Raw genomic sequence first — 19,818 nt, 5'->3', positions numbered from 1 at the left:
TGCTGGACGCCACTGCTGCTCTAGATGGTCGTTTACCCCCTCGAATGGGCTTTTTAGCCTTTCCTGAAACTAGGTGTGCGTTTGCAAGGTCTGCGCATAGGTTTTAGCAGCACAAGTCTGTTAGGAAAAATGCCTTGCACATCTTTAGCTATGGCCCTGTATTAGTCAGGGTTGCAGTCCGGTTCGCATTGCTGGTAGAAATCACCCAACCAAGAGCAGCTTCTGGGAAAAAGAGGTTTATTTGGCTTACAGGCTCAAGGGGAAGCTCCACGATGGCAGGGAAAAACGATGTCATGAGCAGAGGGTGGACATCACCCCCTGGCCAACATAAGGTCAATAACAGAAACAGGAGAGTGTGCCAAACACTGGCATGGGGAACCTGGTTATAAAGCCCTTAAGCCCGCCCCAACAATCCACTCCCTCCAGGAGGTGTTAATTCCCAAATATCCATCAGCTGGGAACCTAGCATTCAGAACACCTAAGTTTATGGGAGACACCTGAATCAAACCACCACAGGCCCCTTCTTCGTTTCTTCCAGTGTGTTGTTTAGGACACGAGGGGCTGGCGAAAGGCCAGCGGCCCTGGTGAGCTAAGCTTTTGGGAAGCGAGCACACCTTATGTATGCCAGGCACCACCTAGAAACGTTCCTGGCATGAAAGCCTCCAGGCGGAGGGGCCTTTCTGAACAAAGCCTTTGCCTAATGGACTCAAGTTCCAGACTAGTGAATTCTAAAGGCACATTTGACTTGCAGCCTAGGAAGGTCAGAGGAAAAAATAAAGAAAAATACTGTTTAGGAGGAAACCTTTTCCTTCGGGCCTGTAGAACAAAGATAAGAAAAGGGTGGAAGAACATTGGGTTTTGAGGAATACACAGCCAGCCTCTGAAAGCTGTTATATGACCTTTTAAAAATAGGAAATATGAAACAGTTTATTCTGAGCCAAATATGTATGACCATGGCTCGGGAACCTGGATTCAAGTCGCACTGAATGACATGGAAGTGGTTTCACGAGCTTTCATGGTATGACATATATATTTAAATATTCACACCCGTGTGTGTGAGTGTGTGTGTGTGTGTGTGTGCATGCACGCGTGCGTGCACCAGGATCTCTTGCCACTACAAAGTCTAGATGCATGTTTCTGGGGAGTTGAACCCAGATTGGCAGGCTCAACACCTTTAGCCACTATCTCCCAGCCCCATATATTTTTACATAAATCAGCATTAACTAAAATAGTTGGTAGTGGTGCACAAACCCTCACTGCAGAGCCTGCCCACTTTGCTGAGTTATAATTCAAAAGCTTATTTTTTTGTTTTCTTTCTTTCTTTTTTTTTTTTTCTGAGGTAGTATTTCACTCTAGTTCAGGCTGACCTGGAATTTACTATGTAATCTCAGGGTGGCCTCAAACTCATGGTGATCCTCCTACCTCTGCCTCCCAAGTGCTGAGGCATGCACCACCATGTCTGGCTATTTACTCTTCTTTGCATGCCGGTGGCAATCCCATTATGCTTTCTCTGACATGTTGGCCTTTTCCACTTTTATATTTCCAGCTCCAGGCTGCTGAGCTGGCAGCCCCCCTGTCTCTCTTGTGGGTAACCCTCCCATTCTTGAAAGTCTTTTTCTATATTTTCCTTAATAAAATCTACTTTTGCCTTCCTCAAAAATATTTTAAAAAATTATTAATAAATGTAAGGACCATCCCACCTTTTCAGATGAATACTGTGTTTGGAAGGTATTTCTACGTAGGAAATTAGCTCTGATATACTTTTACTCTTATTTTTTACAAAACTTTTTAGAAAGATGCTTAATATAGTTTAATGCTTTAATCCCCTTTCCAAAATGTTTAAATAAGAACAGGAAGCTGGGCTGGTGAGATAGCTTAGTGTTTAAACTGTTTGCCAGCAAAGCCAAAAAACTGGGGGTTGGATTCCCCAACAACCACATAAAACCAGATACACAGGGTGGTGCATGCATCTGGAGTTTGTTTGCGATGGCCAGAAGCCCTGTGCCCATTTTTTCTCTCTCTCTGCCTCTTTCTCTCTCAAATAAATGAATAAATAAAATAACGAAACTAAAATAGACAAAATATTAAAATAAAAAAAAAAAAGCCGGGCGTGGTGGCGCACGCCTTTAATCCCAGCACTCGGGAGGCAGAGGTAAGAGGATAGCTGTGAGTTTGAGGTCAGCCTGGACTAGAGTGAGACCCTACCTGAAAAAACCAAAAAAAAAAAAAGAATAAAAAAATAAATAAAAAAATAACAAGAAACTATTTTAGACGATGAATAACCGGGCACAGAACCTACGGTCTCCATTACCACTCACAAGAAGCTTACCCTGGGCATGAATAAGGACCAGAGGCGTATTGGCAGTGGATTCTTTGTATGATTCTTTCAAGTTAACGGCAGTTCTGTGAATATATTCGCTTCCCATCTTTTCAATGATAAAGCTTCTCACCGAATTCTTTAAATGTTCTGGCCTAAGAATTTTTATCTGAAAAATAAAGCATATAAGAGTAATGGTAAATTTCAGAGCCCCCCGTGGGGTACTCCCAGTGGTTGAAACAACGAAGTCAAAAGCAGCAGCAGAGTGGCTCAGTGAGAGTCTCCATTGGTCCTGTCGGGGAGGACTCATCCTTCCATTCACAAGGGAGAAGAAAATCTATAAATTTAAGCCAAGACAAGACAGCTCTGAAGGGAACTGGGTGTACGGATGGTCTGGGAAACTGCGTGCGCAGTGAGCACAGGTTCAGGGCCCATTGCAATTCACAGGGAATTGCAGCACGGAGAACTTGCCTATAAAAGCCACTTAGATGCCAAGATATATATATATTTATTTATTTATTTGAGAGAGCGACAGACACAGAGAGAAAGACAGATAGAGGGAGAGAGAGAGAATGGGCGCGCCAGGGCTTCCAGCCTCTGCAAACGAACTCCAGACGCGTGCGCCCCCTTGTGCATCTGGCTAACGTGGGACCTGGGGAACCGAGCCTCGAACTGGGGTCCTTAGCTTCACAGGCAAGCGCTTAACCGCTAAGCCATCTCTCCAGCCCTATGTATTTATTTTTTAACAGCATGGCTATAAGATATGTTCTGAGCATGCTCAGTAAAGCTACAACTGTATATGCCTGTGGGTCTGTGAATGTAACTATGTAGAACCATAGGAAGTTGCTATTTTTCAAAGTGAAAAATTGTCAAATATTGGAAATTTCATTGTTTAACATGATACATTTAATCATCATGTAGAATTCTTTTTCTGGTTACCTTTCGGTTTTTTTTTTTTTTTTTTTTTTTTTTTGAGGTAGGGTCTCACTCTAGCCCAGGCTAACCTGGAATTTACTATGTAGTCTCAGGGTGCCCTCCAACTCACAGCGATCCACCTACCTCTGCCTCCCGAGTGCTGGGATTAAAGGCGTGTGCCACCACACCTGGCTTTGTGGTTACTTTTTGGAGACATCAATCTTAACATTTAATTTTAATTTTATATTTACCTTTTTAAATTTTAATTTTTTAATTGACAACTTCCATAATTGTAATTATCCCATGGTAATTCCCTCCCTCCCCCACTTTCCCTCTTGAAACTCCACTCTTTACCATATCCCCTCCCCCTCTCAATCAGTCTCTCTTATTTTGCTATCATGATCTTTCCCTCCTATTATAATGGTCTTGTGTAGGTAGGTAATGTCAGGCACTCTGAGCTCATGGATATCCAGGCCATTTTGTGTCTGGAAGAGCATTTTTTAAGGAGTCCTACCCTTCCTTTGGCTCTTACATTCTTTCTGCCACCTCTTCCGCAATGGACCCTGAGCCTTGGAAGGTGTGACAGAGATACTGCAGTGCTGAGCACTCTTGTCACTTCTTCCCAGCACCGTGGTGCCTTCTAAGTCATCCCAAGGCCACTGTCATCTGAAAAGAGAAGGTTCTCTAACCAAAAGTGAGGGGTATGAACATTAAGGTCAGTGCTTACTGGGCAGTTTGGTGTGCATAGTATATACATTTAGCCAGACATTAGCCTAGGGCTTATGACTACCCCTGTTGTAGGTTTTCAGTCTCAGGGATGTATTCCCTCTCATGGAGCGGGCCTCCAGTCCAATTAGAGAGTGGTTGGTTTCTCCCATAACAGATATGCCACTATTGCACCAATTGGCTCACTTGGCCTGGCTGGCCAGATTTAAGGCTTGCAATGTCCACTGTTGAGTATCTTCACTGGTGATTTCTCTCTCTCCCATTGAGCTGCATGCAGGATGGTTTCTTCCAGCTTTCTGTCAGCTGGTCTACATGGAGGAAGTTATCAGCTCAGCTCCAGCAGGATTTCTCAGTGACCTTGCAGCCCAGGTATGTGGAGTCTTCAGCAATAGGGTCTTACCATCTATTCCTGGTAGGAAACCAAGGGCCTGAGCAATGGCCTGTAATGTTTTGGGGGTATCAGGGACCTCCCTGGCCAACAACTCACTGGAAGGTATCCCATCCCTGACACTGAAAATTTTCTAGTCACAATCTCTGGCTTCTGAGTGTTTCATTGTCCAAAAAAGTAGGTTTCCATATGACTTATTTATATCCTCTTGGATCAACATATTATTTTAATCAAATCCATTTTATATTGAAATAAGGAATCATGGATCTAAAAGTAGAGCTCACACAATATATGCAACTAATGAGGTAGTTAAGTGAAAATAAATGATTAGGTGTGATCTCCTAACAATATCATGCTGCTATACAACTTTTTACCTTATTGATGAATCTTTTATAAGTTTCTCCACTGTGCAAGTTTTAACTTCAGGGACTTTTTCTTTTCTTTTTCCCTTCCCTTCCCTTCCCTTCCCTTCCCTTCCCTTCCCTTCCCTTCCCTTCCCTTTCTCTTTCTTTCTTTCCTTCCTTCCTTCCCTCCCTCCCTCCCTCTTTCTTTCTTTCTTTCTTTCTTTCTTTCTTTCTTTCTTTCTTTCTTCCTTTCTTTCTTTCTTTCTTTCACTTCTCTTTCTTTTGAGGCACCATAGCCCGAGCTGACCTGGAACTCACTCTGTAGCTCCAGACTGGTTTTGAACTCATGGCCATCCTCCTACCTCTGCCTCCTGAGTGCTGGGACAGAAGACATGCACCATCAGACCTGGCTAACTTTTATTTCATTTTTTTTTTTTTTTTGATATGGGAGGGAATGGAAAGTCCAAAACAGTAGAATTTTACTGAATCACTTTCACTAGCTCTTTTTTAAGTTCTGGAAAATTTCCACGTGCTTCAACCTCCTCATTATCATTTCCCCTCTTCTTTTTGTCCTATAGCTGTGACTGCAGGAGGGAAAGATGAAACCATTGCTCTTGTGGCACTTCCAGGCTAGGTGTCCTTTCCGATATATTTCAGCTTAAATTCTGATAAGGCAACAACCCCAATTCCTGCTGCTTATATGTCAGGCCTAAGGTAAGACATTCTAGTTGTTTCTGCATAGGCACACTCAATACTGTATCGGACTGTATCTTCTATCTTTTAGTTTGGACAAAAGGATCACTAGGGCTGGAGAGATGGCTTAGCGGTTAAGCGCTTGCCTGTGAAGCCTAAGGACCCCGGTTCGAGGCTTGGTTCCCCAGGTCCCATGTTAGCCAGATGCACAAGGGGGCGCACGCATCTGGAGTTCGTTTGCAGAGGCTGGAAGCCCTGGCGCGCCCATTCTCTCTCTCTCCCTCTATCTGTCTTTCTCTCTGTGTCTGTCGCTCTCAAATAAATTAAAAAAAAAAAAAAAGGATCACTATACTCATAGTTACTTCATACAATAAAATCACCAGGAGCTTGTCGGGAGAAGGCGCTGTAGCGTCGACAATAAAAGCTAATTCTTTTTTCCCCCTCAGGCAATACCTTCTCTCTACAGAGTGTTCAAGTGATATGAAAGGTGTAAATGATAAAATTGAAGGCTCCCAGATAACCATGAACTGTTTATTGTGCCTTCTTATAGGCCTACATATAAGCTGTCCTCCTTTCCAGAAATGGAGTTGTGCTATCTGCATTATGCAGTAGTTTGCAGTTGTCCATTCATATAGCTTTTTTCTTGTTTTATATACTTACTTGCTTATTTTAACAGCATAAGGCAGAAACCTTCCCTGAGTCCCTGAAAAAGAGAACTGGGGCCCATCAGAGCCTGTTGTGATTTAAGTGGAACCAATCCAGCTTGAGTGTAAATTCCAGACTGTGTTTGCTTATGTCACTCTCTGTTTCTCAGATTACTTTCATATGTCCGAGTCTCATCTATTTCCCTGCTTCTGGATGGGAAAACGGAGGCCTGCAATTTGCAAAGCTATGGTCATGTTCACAAAAAATTACTCTCAGTGCCAACACTGTCCTCTGCTGCTTTCAAAGGATAAGAATTATTATTGTGCCAACTAAGCTTAACAAGGTGGCCTGAACTGTTCATTTTGATGTTTTCATTTAATTCCTGGGCCCCTTCAGATAGACATCAGTTTTCCATCTCTTTTCAAGCACTCTTTGTGTGTCTTTGGGTTTTCTTTCTTTCTTTTTTTTTTTTTTTTCCTTTTCTTCTCTCTCTCTTTTTTAAAGATTTATTTTTATTTTATTTTTATTTTTATAGAGACAGAAAGAGGAGAGAGTGAGAATGGGCGCACCAGGGTCTCTAGCTACTACAAATGAACTCCAGATGCATGCTCCACCGTGTGCATCTCGCTTATGTGGGACCTTGAGAATTGAACCTGGGTCCTCAGGCTTCACAGGCATGCACCTTAACCTCTAAGCCACCAGCCCTCTTCTCTTTTGTTTTAATTGACAACTTCCATAATTATAGACAATAAACCATGATAAAAATTCCTTACCCTCCACTTTCCCCTTCTCAACTCCACCTTCCATCATATCCCCTCCCCCTCTCAGTCAGTCCGCCTTTTATTTTGATGCCATCATTTTTTTCCTCCTTATGAGCATCTTGTGTAGGTAGTACCAGGTACTGCGAGGTCATGGGTATCCAGGCCATTTTGTGAGTAGAAATTCATATATCTTAAATATATTTTCATGTTGTGCTTGCCAAAATTTACATGTAGAGGAGAGGTATTAGTATATTGATAGTTGACAGATAAAATAAATCAGCAAAGTGGTTTGGGTAGAAGGAAAGTAATTCTACTTTTTTTTTTAGTTTTCTTTTTTTTGAGAGAGAGAAATAGGCAAGGATGGAGGGAGGTAGAGAGAGGGAAAAATGGGGACGGGGGGGCATGGGTGCACCAGGGCCTCCAGCTGCTGCAAACGAACTCCAGATGTGTGTGCCCCCCTGTGTATCTGGCTTATGTAGGTCCTGGGGAATTGAACCTAGGTCCTTTGGCTTTGTAGGCAAGTGCATTAACCACTAAGCCATTTCTCCAGCCCCTAATTCTACTTAAAAAAAACAAGAAGATGCAGGGATGGAAAGATTGCTTAATGGTTAGGGTGCTTGCCTGTGAAGCCTAAGGACCCATGTTTGACTCTCCAGATCCCACATAAGCCAGATGCACAATGCGACACACATGCAAGGCTGCACATGCCCACTAGATGGCGCTGCACACTCTGGAGTTCAATTACAGTGGCTGGAGGCCCTGATATGCCAATTCTCTCTTTCTCTTGCTCTCACTCTCTCTTATAAAAAAAGGCCAGTCTGTTGGGCTTGCCTCAAAAAATAATTAAAAAGTGGTATATGCATCTGGAGCATGTTTGTAGGGGCAAGAATCCCTGGCACATCCAAGCACACACACACCCACATATGAAAGTAAATAAAGACTTTCTTTTTGTTTTTTGGAGGTAGAGTCTCACTCTAGCTCAGGCTGACCTGGAATTCACTATGTAGTCCCAGGGTGGCCTCAAACTCACAGCAATCCTTCTACCTCTGCTTCCTGAGTGCTGGGATTAAAGGCATGCGCCACTACAATGCAAATATGTTAAATTACAACTAATATTCAACCTTAAGAAGTAACATAGGAGCTGGGAGGTGGCTCAGCTGTGAAACACACTTGCTTGCCAAGCCTGCCCATCTGGGGTTCAATTCCCCAGTACCTTTATAAAGCCAGACAACACAGAAAGTGGCACAAGTGCCTGGTGCTCTGTTTGCAATTGCAAGAGACCCTGATACCCCTCCCCCACTATTCACACATAATGAATAAATAAATAAATAAACAAATGAATAAAATAACAGAGCAGTGGGGACTTTCATGCACCCTTTTGGGGGCAGCAGGCTCAATACTGCCTAATCTAAATTTTCAAGAGAACCATAAATCTGGATTTTTATGTGGAAATTTTCAGTAGAGATTTTTTTGGGCCCCTAAATTATGAGAAACACAAGAGCAAAAACAAACCGTGTCACAAAATGCAAAGGTATACAAAATGTTCAAAGCAGCATTATTTGTACTGGCCCCAAAACAGAAAGAACCCAAGTGTGCATCATGGATTAACAAAATGTGATCTATTCATTGACATATCAGTTCTGAGTAAGAAAGAAATTATTTTTCTTCTGTTTTATTTGCTTGTGTAAAGCATGTGTGTGCGTGTGTGGTGTAGGCACATTTATGTGCCCTTGTCTGCGGCAGGAGCTTGCCTGTGGTGGCCAGAGGAGGATATGAATCACCCCACTTCACTGCTCCATGCATTATTTCTTTGCAAGAAGAGAGGGGAGGAAGGGGGGAGGGAGAATAGGCTTGTGAGGACTTCTTACTGCTGCCAATAATATGTTTTTATTTTTATTTATTTATTTGAGAGAGAGAGAAAGAAGCAGAGGAAGGGAGAGACAGAGAGAGAGAGAAGGGGTGCGCAAGGGCCTCCAGCCACTGCAAAAAAACTCCAGACATGTGCGCCTCCTTGTGCATCTGGCTTATGTGGGTCCTGGGGAATCAAACTTGGGTCCTTTGGCTTTGCAGGCAAGCACCTTAACCGCTAAGCCATCTCTCCAGGCCCCAATAAGATGTTTTAAGCACTGAAAGTAAATAACTACCAGCCAACATTGCTATATCCAGCAAACTTCCCTTTTCAAACAGATAGAGAAATAAGGACAAGGACAAATGAAGGCAATGCATGAGTAACAAGCCAGTCCTGCAGAAGATGCTGAAAAGAGTTCTACGTCGAGAGTGGAAAGTCTTAGTCACGAGACTGCAGGAAACAGTGCCTCTCATGACAGGAATAGCTGAACAAAGTAGGGCTCAGAAGAGACCCACCAAATTCAACACAGTAACCCAGCAAATCCCTGATACTAGTAAGAGAGGACATAAAGAACAAACAATAAGCCAATGATCAGAAAAAAAAACAAACCAAAATTATAGGAATTAGTAAACATCTCTCAGTAACAACCTTATATGTAAGTGGCCTTAGCCTACAAATAGACACAGACTAGCTACTTGGATTTCAAAACAGACCCAGAGCTATTTATTGTCTCTAACAAGCACACCTTACTCTTTTTTTAAAAAATTTTTATTAACATTTTTCATGATTATAAAATATATCCCATGGTAATTCCCTCCCTCCCCACCCCCACACTTTCCCATTTGAAATTCCATTCTCCATCATATTACCTCCCCATTACAATCATTGTAATTACATATATACAATATCAACCTATTAAGTACCCTCTTCCCTTCCTTTCTCTTCCCTTTATGTCTCCTTTTTAACTTACTGGCCTCTGCTACTAAGTATTTTCATTCTCACGCAGAAGCCCAGTCATCTGTAGCTAGGATCCACATATGAGAGAGAACATGTGGCGCTTGGCTTTCTGGGCCTGGGTTACCTCACTTAGTATAATCCTTTCCAGGTCCATCCATTTTTCTGCAAATTTCATAACTTCATTTTTCTTTACCGCTGAGTAGAACTCCATTGTATAAATGTGCCACATCTTCATTATCCACTCATCAGTTGAGGGACATCTAGGCTGGTTCCATTCCCCAGCTATTATAAATTGAGCAGCAATAAACATGGTTGAGCACGTACTTCTAAGAAAATGAGATGAGTCCTTTGGATATATGCCTAGGAGTGCTATAGCTGGGTCATATGGTAGATCAATCTTTAGCTGTTTTAGGAACCTCCACACTGTTTTCCACAATGGCTAGACCAGATTGCATTCCCACCAGCAGTGTAGAAGGGTTCCTTTTTTTCCACATCCCCGCCAACATTTATGATCATTTGTTTTCATGATGGTGGCCAATCTGACAGGAGTGAGATGGAATCTCAATGTAGTTTTAATCTGCATTTCCCTGATGATTAGTGAAGTAGAACATTTTTTTAGATGCTTATATGCCATTCGTATTTCTTCCTTTGAGAATGCTCTATTTAGCTCCATAGCCCATTTTTTGATTGGCTTGTTTGATTCCTTATTATTTAACTTTTTGAGTGCTTTGTATATCCTAAATATTAATCCTCTATCAGATATATAGCTGGCGAAGATTTTTTCCCATTCTGTAGGTTGCCTCTTTGCTTTTTTCACTGTGTCCTTTGCAGTGCAAAATCTTTGTAATTTCATGAGGTCCCAGTGATTAATCTGTGGTTTTATTGCCTGTGCAATTGGGGTTGTATTCAGAAAGTCTTTGCCAAGACCAATATGTTGAAGGGTTTCCCCTACTTTTTCCTCTAGCAGTTTCAGAGTTTCAGGTCTGATGTTAAGGTCTTTAATCCATTTGGACTTAATTCTTGTGCATGGCAAGAGAGAAGAATCTATTTTCATCCTTCTGCAGATATATATCCAGTTTTCAAAACACCATTTGCTGAAGAGGCTGTCTCTTCTCCAATGAGTATTTTTGGCATTTTTATCGAATATCAGGTGGCTATAGCTACTTGGGCTTACATCTGGGTCCTCTATTCTGTTCCACTGATCTACATGTCTGTTTTTGAAGCACACCTTACTCTTAAAGACACCTGAAGATCAGGATTTAAAGGATGGAAAACCATCTATCACGTGAAGAAACTGAAAGCTAGCTAGTATAGCTATTCTGATAGCCGAGAAAGCGGAGGTCAGACCAGAATTAGTCTGAAGAGATAAAGAAAGCCTTTACTAGTCATAAAGTGAAAAACTCTTCAGGAAGACATAAAAGCTATGAAGGCATATGCACTAAACGTTGGGAGTCCCAAGGTAATAAACACTAATGGACATAAAAGGTCCAATCGGTCTTGATACCAGAAGAGCAGGCGAGTTCAATATACCACTTTCATCTCTAGATGGGCCATTCCAACTAAAAAGAGAGACATGTCAGTGATCAAATGGACTTAACAGGATCTACACAGAATATTCTATTCAAGAGAAACAGAATACACATTCTTTTCAGTAGCCCATACAACCTCTAGGAGGTGGGGCCTAGTGGGAGGAAGTTAGGTGACTGGGGCATGCCTTTAAAGGGGTTATTGAGACATTAGCATCTTCTCTCTCTCTCTCTCTCTGTCACCATGAGGTAGGCACATAGCTTCCACTAACTGTACCACAGGACCAAAGCCAATGGGGCACTGACCATGGACTGAAACACCTGAAACAGCCCAAATTATAATGTAGATAAATTTTAGCTTTCAGAGGCAATGTATTTTAATTTTTCAGGATTCAAATTAGTAATAAAAGAAAGTACTTGAAGCATTTAATATCTCAATATCAATATTTTTTTTCTTAGCACATCTTACCAAAATAAGTCTTTGAAATTGAGTGAGTCTCTCCCAGGGAAAATTGATAGGAGTGCGCAGTTCTTCATTTTCATTCAAAAGTTCAGCTAGATATCATTGAAAGAAAGAAACTAAAATTAACAATAGAATACTTTGTATTATTAAAATATGTCAAGATACAAAGTTATGTTATGAACTTGTGAAGTTTTAAAAAATAAATATTTTATTTTATTTATTTATGAGAGAGAGAAAGAGGGAGAGAAAGAGTGCACCAGGGCCTCCAGCCACTACAAAAGAACTCAGACACAGGTGCCACCTTGTACATCCAGCTCACATGGGTTCTGGGGAGTAAAACCTGGGTTCTTGGGCTTTGTAGGCAAGTGTCTTAATTGCTATACCGTCTCTCCAGCCAAAAAATTGTAAATTAAAAAAAAATAATCATAATTGACCAAGTAATTATTTCCATAGGTGAGTCAGGGTCTCTAGCCACTGCAAATAAACTTCAGATATATATGTCACCTTGTGCATATCGCTTACATGGATCCTTTAGCTTTGCAAGCAAGTGCCTTAATTGCTAAGCAATCTCTCCAGTGCCCCCAAATCATTTTTGAATGTAGCTTATATTGTTGTGTTTAATTTAATTTAATTTATTTACAATCAGAGAGAGAGATGGCGGGGTGGGGGGAGGGGGGAAATGGGCATGCCAAGGCCTCTAGCCACTGCAAACAAATCCCAGATGCATGTGCTGCTTTGGGTATCTGGCTTTACATGGGTACTGGAGAATCAAACCCCAGTTGTTAGGCTTTGCAAGCAAGTGCCTTAACTGCTGAGCCATTTCTTCAGCCTAGTGTGTTTATTTTATTCTCTTTATTTGTTTTTTGCTTTTTTTGAGGCAGGGTCTCACTCTAGCCCAGGCTGACCTGAATTCACTATGTAGTCTCAGGCTGGCCTTGAACTCACAGTGATATTCCTATTCTACCTTCTCAGTATAGGGATTAAAGGTGTGCACCACCACACCTGGCTATTTTTTAATAAATTCATTAATAAATAAATAAATTAATTAATTTGATAGGGGGGAATGGGTGTGCCAGGGCCTCTAGCCACTACAAATAAACTCCAGATGCATGTGCCACTTTGTGCTTCCATGGGTACTGGGAATTGAACCTGGGTCTTTAGGCTTCACAGGCAAGCACCTTAACTGCTAAGCCATCTCTCCAGTCCTATTTTGTTGATTTTTAAAATATTTATTTGAGGGGGCAGGGACAGAATGGCCGCTCTAGGGCCTCTAGCCACTGCAAACTAACTCCAGATGCATGTGCCACTTTGTGCATCTGGCTTATGTGGGACGTGGAGAATTGAACTTGGATCCTTAGGCTTTACAGGCAAGCCCCTTAACTGCTGGAGCTCTCTCTCCAGCCCCATTGTGTTGATTTTTACAAAGTCCATGGGACATGAAAATCTAATTACAAATGGATAAATTGGGTTATTTGCAAAATAAAAAGATCTTCACTTTATAGACAGGGTCAGACAAGAATCCCTTTAAATAAAAATTATTGACTCTTATAGATTATTGATCATAGATAGATCAGAAGCAAACGCAGAAAAATAAAACATGACCCAAGGTGAACACTCTATGGGTAAAGGGGATCTTCTTAATTAGGACTAGAAATAAAATAGTGACATAAATAGACATACTGATTACATTACATTTTAACATTTATATAGTAAAGACGCTATTCAAAAATACAATAGTCAACAAACAGAAAAGTATTTACAGACGCAAGAAACTATTACAGGTTTGGGGAGATGGCTCAGCAGCCACAGACCCTTCTTGCAAAACCTAGTGGCCCAGGGTGATTCTCCAATATCCACCTAAAGCCAGATAGACAAGTTGGCGCACGTGTCTGGAGTTTATTTGCAGTGCAGGAGGTCCTGGTATGAACATCTTCTCTCTCTGCTTGCCAGTAAATAATAAAAAAAAAATTAATTTTTTGATTTTTCGAGGTAGGGTCTCACTCTAGCCCAGGCTGACCTGGAATTCACTATGGAGTCTCACAGTGGCCTTGAACTCATGGCGATCCTTCTACCTCTGCCTCCCGAGTGCTGGAAAAATATATATTTTTAAAGTAACTTAGGTACACATTAATGGAATTTTACAAATGGTCAGAAAGGAGAGGGATGATGCAGAAGGAAAAGGGGTGAAGTATACGACCAGGCAAATCCAAATGATCTGTAAGCACCCAGAAAGACCCGGATGCAGAAGATGACGTAAGCACAAGGTTGCACATGCGCACTAGGTGGCTCATGCATCTGGAGTTCAATTGCGGAGGCTGGAGAGCTCCCCCCCCCCGCCCCGCCGCCTCTCTCTCAACATAAAAAAAATAATGGGCTGGGGAGATGGCTTAGAGGATAAAGTGCTTGCCTGTGAAGCCTAAGAACCTAGGTTCGACTCCCCAGTTTCCACATAAGCCCGCTACACAAGGTGGCACTTGCCTCCGGCATTCATTTGCAGTGGCTATAGAGGCCCTAGTGCGCCCATTCTCCCTATGCCTCTCTCTCCAATAAATAAATCTAATATTAACAAAAAGAAAAACAAACCCACCTGGCAGCCACTATTAATACATAAATTATTTTTCTTTCTTTGAGTGCGGGTGTATGTGCGTGTAGCGTATGCATGCCCGTGTGTGCACAGGCTGGGGGGAATGAGAGGCATCTTCCTCTGTCACCCATCTGCTGTTCCCTCCAGACAGGGTCTCTCACTGTGGTCTCCACTCCCCATGGGACTAGGGGCGCATGGCCATGCTCAGCTGTTTACATGGGTGCTGGGGAATCGAACTCAGGGCACAATTAGACCCTCTCAGGCCCTCATGATTGCATGGCAAGATCTCTTACCCCATGACTTACTATTTAAATTGTTATATGTATATGTATGTGTATATATTTATACACATTTATGTATTTATATATATAAATCAATATATATAATATATATTTTATATATATATATATTTTTTTTTATATATATATATATTTATTTGCAAGGAGAGAGAGAGAGGGAGAGAGAGGGAGACACAGAGAGAAAGAGACAATCAGGGCCTCTCATCACTGCAAATGAATACTAGATGTATGCGCCACTCTGTGCATCCAGCTTTAAGTGGTTACTGGGGAGTCGAACCCGGGCGTTAGGCTTTGCAGGCAAGAGCCTCAACTGCCGAGCCATCTCTCCAGCCCCCGTGATTTACCTTTAACCAGCAATTCTATCTGGAATTCTATTTTCTTATGTCACTTGCTACACAACTTAAGTTTATGTTATGGCAAAAATCTGGCAATAAAAGTGGAGGAATATGTGCAAGGGAGCAAGTCAGGTTGTGTCCTAACTGGGAAATATCACAGGAGAAAAAGGCAGGGAAAATCAGAGAGAGGAGTTCAAAGTAGAAAAAAAAAAAAAAAAAAGGAAAGATGGGATAAAAATAGTAACTCCCGGGCTGGAGAGATGGCTTAGCGGTTAAGTGCTTGCCTGTGAAGCCTAAGGACCCCGGTTTGAGGCTCGGTTCCCCAGGACCCACGTTAGCCAGATGCACAAGGGGGCGCACGCGTCTGGAGTTCGTTTGCAGTGGCTGGAAGCCCTGGCGCACCCATTCTCTCTCTCTCCCTCTATCTGTCTTTCTCCCTGTGTCTGTCGTTCTCAAATAAATAAATAAAAAATGAACAAAATATTAAAAAAAATATAGTAACTCCCAACAGGGCGTGGCGGCGCAGGCCTTTAATCCCAGCACTGGGGAGGCAGAGGTAGGAGGATCACTGTGAGTTCGAGGCCACCCTGAGACTACATGGTGAATTCCAGGTGAGCCTGGGCTACAGCGGGAACATACCTCAAAGAACCTCACCTCAAAAAAAAAAAAAAAACAAAAACAAAACAAACAACAACAAAAAAACCCCTCCCCTCTCCCTTTCTCTCTTGGGCACTCTTCCTCTCTCTCTTGAATGTGCACTTCTCTTTTCCTTTATCTCCCTCTTTCTCTCTGTCCTTCCCCTCCTTCAATCTCTCTCCCATTATAACAAAGTCTTAACTTAAAATAAAGAACAATTCTTTTCAATTTAAAGTCCAAGCCCTTTCTCTTTCTTTCTTTCTTCTTCTTCTTTTTTATTTTTTGGTTTTTTCAAGGTAGGGTCTTGCTCTAGCCAAGGCTGACCTGGAATTCACTATGTAGTCTCAAGGTGGCCTCGAACTCATGGCGATCCTCCTGCCTCTGCCTCCTGAGTGCTGGGATTAAAGGAGTGAGCCACCAAGTCTGGCTCCCAAGCCCTTTCTTATGTAATGTTTTTTAATGACATGTGTCTGTTATATCTAATGAGAAACTTGGCTACAGGCTCTAGTTATGGTCTAGCCTGCTGCCCACTTGCAGTGTACTCAATAAATTATTCTTCCTACAAAATAAAATAAAATAATTAAGAAATAAAATCAGGAATCTATTTAGAGTCATTCAGATTTAAGGTTCAAAAGTAGCCCAGTATAATGATACTATGATATATTTATACATATATATTATTTATTTATTTGCAAGCAGAGAGATAGAAGAGAGACAGTGAGAATGGGCACACTAGGGTCTCCAGCCAGTACAAACAAACTGCAGATGTGTGTGCCACTTTGTGCATCTGGCTTTACGTGGGTACTGGGGAATCGAACTTTGGTCATTAGGATTTGCGGACAAACAACTGCTGAGCCATCTCTCCATCCCTGTATAATATTTTTAGTATTTTTATTCATTTATGAGCAGAGAGAGACAGAATGGGCTCACCAGGGCCTCTTGCCATTGCAAACAAACTCTAGCAGACACATTCATCACTGTGCATCTGGCTTCATGTGAGGGAATTGAACCCTGGGCCGGCAGACTTTGCAAGCAAGTGCTTTTGGCCCCTGAGTCATCTTCCCAGACTGATACTATGGTATAATTAATGTTTCTGAAATTCTTATTTCTTTTCAGTTTCTCATCTATACTAATGGATTTCACAAAAGCTACTTCCCAAGATTATTATGAGGATTACATTGACCAAAATATCTACACTTAGAACACACTCATGTCCTTCTATTCAGTTTTTCATAATATATTGAACTACGTTTGTAAAGTAGAAATCTACATGCATGCACACACGCATGAACAAATGCACACAGGTTAGGTTAAAACGCCAAAGGCCTTTTTACCTTCCTCTGGAGATGTCTTACTTCCCTCCAGCGAAGCACTTTCTGGAGAGAAAGGTGTGCTCATCAGAGAATATACACTCTTGCTGTTCTTAAATGCATCCCACTGGGGTACGTTTGACAAAAGTGATTTGCAGAGGAGGGAGAAAGGCTCCAGCTGACTGCTGACATATTTGCATTGCTTCCACCGCAAGTCCGGCAGCCACTGTAGATGCTGTTTTGCGTGGATTTCAAACATGCCTAGTGAAGAGAAAGGGGAAAGTGCTATTAGAGGAGGTAGGTACTTACTACAAAGTAGATGGTTGGCAGCTATTTCTTATTGTATTTTATTTTTATTTATTTGAGAGAGAAAGAGTGAGCAAGTGAGAGAGAGAGAGAGAGAGAGAGAGAGAGAGAAAGAAAGAAGAGCCATGTCATATAAAAATTAACAATAGGGGCTGAGGATGTAGCTCATTGGTGGAATGCTTGTCCAGCATGCATGCGGCTCTGAGTTCTGTTCCTAGCACCACAGTAAACCAATTAATTAATGAATTAATTAATTAATCCAGAGAAAGTACTTTTACTTACTACTGAATACAGGCGAGGTTAGCATGCTTTTAATGTTTATCAGTATGCCAGAATATAAAAAGATGTTCCATTCTTCCTCTGGCAGGAATCCGATGTCATCTTCCACCAGATTTCCGTCACTGTTGTCTCGCATGATTGCAGTGCAAAGCCGAAAGGAGAAGCAGAGTTTGTGTTGGTTAAACAAGGCTGCAGAAACCACCTGCAGGGAGAACATAACTGTTAGAAGAGCCCAGTTGGGGCCTGGAGAGATGGCTTAGAGGCTAAGGCCTTTGCCTGCAAAGCCAAAGGACCCAGGTTTGATTCCCTAGGACCCACATCAGCCAGTTGCACAAGGGGTCACATGCTTCTGGAGTTCGTTTGCTGCAGCTGGAGGCCCTGGTGCTCTCTCTCCCTCTCCCTTTCTTCCTCTCTCAAATAAGTAAAAATAACATATTTTAAAAATGTTCTAGGGGCTGGAGAGATAGCTTTGCGGTTAAGGCGTTTGCGTACAACACCAAAGGACCCCGGTTCATTTCTCCAGGATCCACATAAGCCAGATGCACAAGGGCATCACATGCGCCTGGAGTTCGTTTGCAGTGGCTGGAAGCTCTGGCACACCCATTCTCTCTCTCTGCCTCTTTCTCTCTCTCTCAAATAAAGAAAATAAAAATAATCTTAAAGAAGAGCCCAGCTGGACTAAATGCCTGTGGAGCTCACATGGAAGGATATCTCACCTTGAAAACATTTCTCGTCAACTGATCTATTGCATTTTTAACATGCTTGTCTAAGGGATTTTTCTCGCTTTCCAACTTAGGTTCTTCTGAGTTATTTGTAACATCCTGGACTGTTTCTGGAGAAATAGCATCCTTTTCCAAGTTGTGTTCTTGTTCTTTATTTTTAGAAACTGTAGATAAAACAAAAACCTGACGAAACCAGTCCAGGGAGAACTGGTACATGTAGTTGATTTGTGTGAGGCTGGTCACAACAAAGTACAGAAGGGCCCCTCGAGTAGCAATGGGGAGATATCTTTTGCGAGTTGCTTGGATTTCTCTTTCTGCTTTTTCTGTTGCTTTGATGCGCTTCGAAATTTCATTTGAAGTGATTTTGGATTTTCTTAAGGTTTCGACAATTTCTTCGTCATCTAATACACATCCTAAGGACAAAAAGTAAATTAAAGCAAAAATGGTGACAATGTTAAGTAGCTTTTTCCCTATGCTGTACTCTTTTTCTTTAAAGTTATTTTTATTTATTTATTTGAGAGAGAGAGAGAGAGAGAGAGAGAGAAGGAAGGGGGACAGGTACAGAGAGAATGGGCACACCAGGGCCCTCCAGCTGCTGCAAACAAACTCCAGATGCATACACCACTTTGTGCATCTGGCTTACATGGGTCCTGGGGAATCAGACCTAGGTCCTTGGGCTTTGAAGGCAAGCGCCTTAACCACTAAGCCATCTCTCCAGCCCTATTTTGTATTCTTTATGTGGGAATCTTTATTGTGGGCTTTTAAAAATTGACCTTATGACTTTTTTTCCACAATGGTTTTTAAATGAAGATAGACCACATTTTAAATAAATTTGGTTAGTACAACACAAGCCCCACTGCCCATTCCCTCCTTGTTTCTTTCTTTCTTTTTTTTTTTTTTGCTCATTTTTTTATTTATTTATCTGAGAGTGGCAGACACAGAGAGAAAGACAGGTAGAGGGAGAGAGAGAGGATGGGCGCGCCAGGGCTTCCAGCCTCTGCAAACGAACTCCAGACGCGTGCGCCCCCTTGTGCATCTGGCTAACGTGGGACCTGGGGAACCGAGCCTCGAACCAGGGTCCTTAGGCTTCACAGGCAAGTGCTTAACCGCTAAGCCATCTCTCCAGCCCTCTTTCTTTCTTTTTTTAAAATATATTTTATTTATTTATCAGCAAGCAGAAAGAGACAGACAGAGTGAATGGGCATACCAGGGCCTCTAGCCACTGCAAACGAACTCTAGATGCATGAGCCATTTTGTGCATCTGGCTTTATGTGGGTACTGGGGAATCAAACTCAGGTCAATTAAGCTTTGCAGATAAGCACCTTAATCACTGACCCATCCCTCCTGTCCTACCCCTTCCTTGTTTCTTAATGTTGCTTTAGTCTCTGTTGAACTACAAACACATAATAAGTAACCATTCCATCACAAGAAATACATTTACATTTCTACTCCAGTTAGTCACAGAATATAGAGGAGAACTGGTCACCTACAGAGCTGCACAGCACCGGATCTTACGACAGCTTAACTCTCAGGATTCTTCCATGTTTGAAAGTGGCAATACTGCCTCTGTAAATGGATCCTTTAATCTCTGCCAAAGTTTGGGTCTTCTTTTTTTTCAAAAATAATAGTCTTACCTATTGCTATTGATACATCTTTGCCATTTTAAAAATTACCTAGTTTTTAGTTTGAGTAAAGTATCTAGTAATATAAGGTTTGTATCCTAGGTTGTGCTTTGTTACAGTTGAATTAGGGGCAGACATATC

At 41.9% G+C, this 19,818-nt stretch overlaps 1 protein-coding gene across 1 annotated transcript in view; it reads right to left on the bottom strand.

Annotated features, from left to right (window-relative positions):
- Dnah14 (dynein axonemal heavy chain 14) overlaps positions 1 to 19,818 on the bottom strand; it is a 278,677-nt gene that overhangs the window by 37,920 nt on the left and 220,939 nt on the right. The window contains exons 70-74 of the mRNA XM_045144175.1: positions 18,050 to 18,468; positions 17,337 to 17,535; positions 16,773 to 17,009; positions 11,591 to 11,676; positions 2,330 to 2,486 (exon numbers count right to left, since the gene is read on the bottom strand). Of these exons, the coding sequence (XP_045000110.1) occupies positions 2,330 to 2,486; positions 11,591 to 11,676; positions 16,773 to 17,009; positions 17,337 to 17,535; positions 18,050 to 18,468 (1,098 nt within the window). The remainder of the gene's footprint in view (positions 1 to 2,329; positions 2,487 to 11,590; positions 11,677 to 16,772; positions 17,010 to 17,336; positions 17,536 to 18,049; positions 18,469 to 19,818) is intronic.

Source organism: Jaculus jaculus, chromosome 1 (genome assembly GCF_020740685.1).
Source record: "Jaculus jaculus isolate mJacJac1 chromosome 1, mJacJac1.mat.Y.cur, whole genome shotgun sequence".
Lineage (NCBI taxonomy): Eukaryota > Metazoa > Chordata > Mammalia > Rodentia > Dipodidae > Jaculus > Jaculus jaculus.
This window is presented reverse-complemented; position numbering and strand designations above follow the sequence as displayed.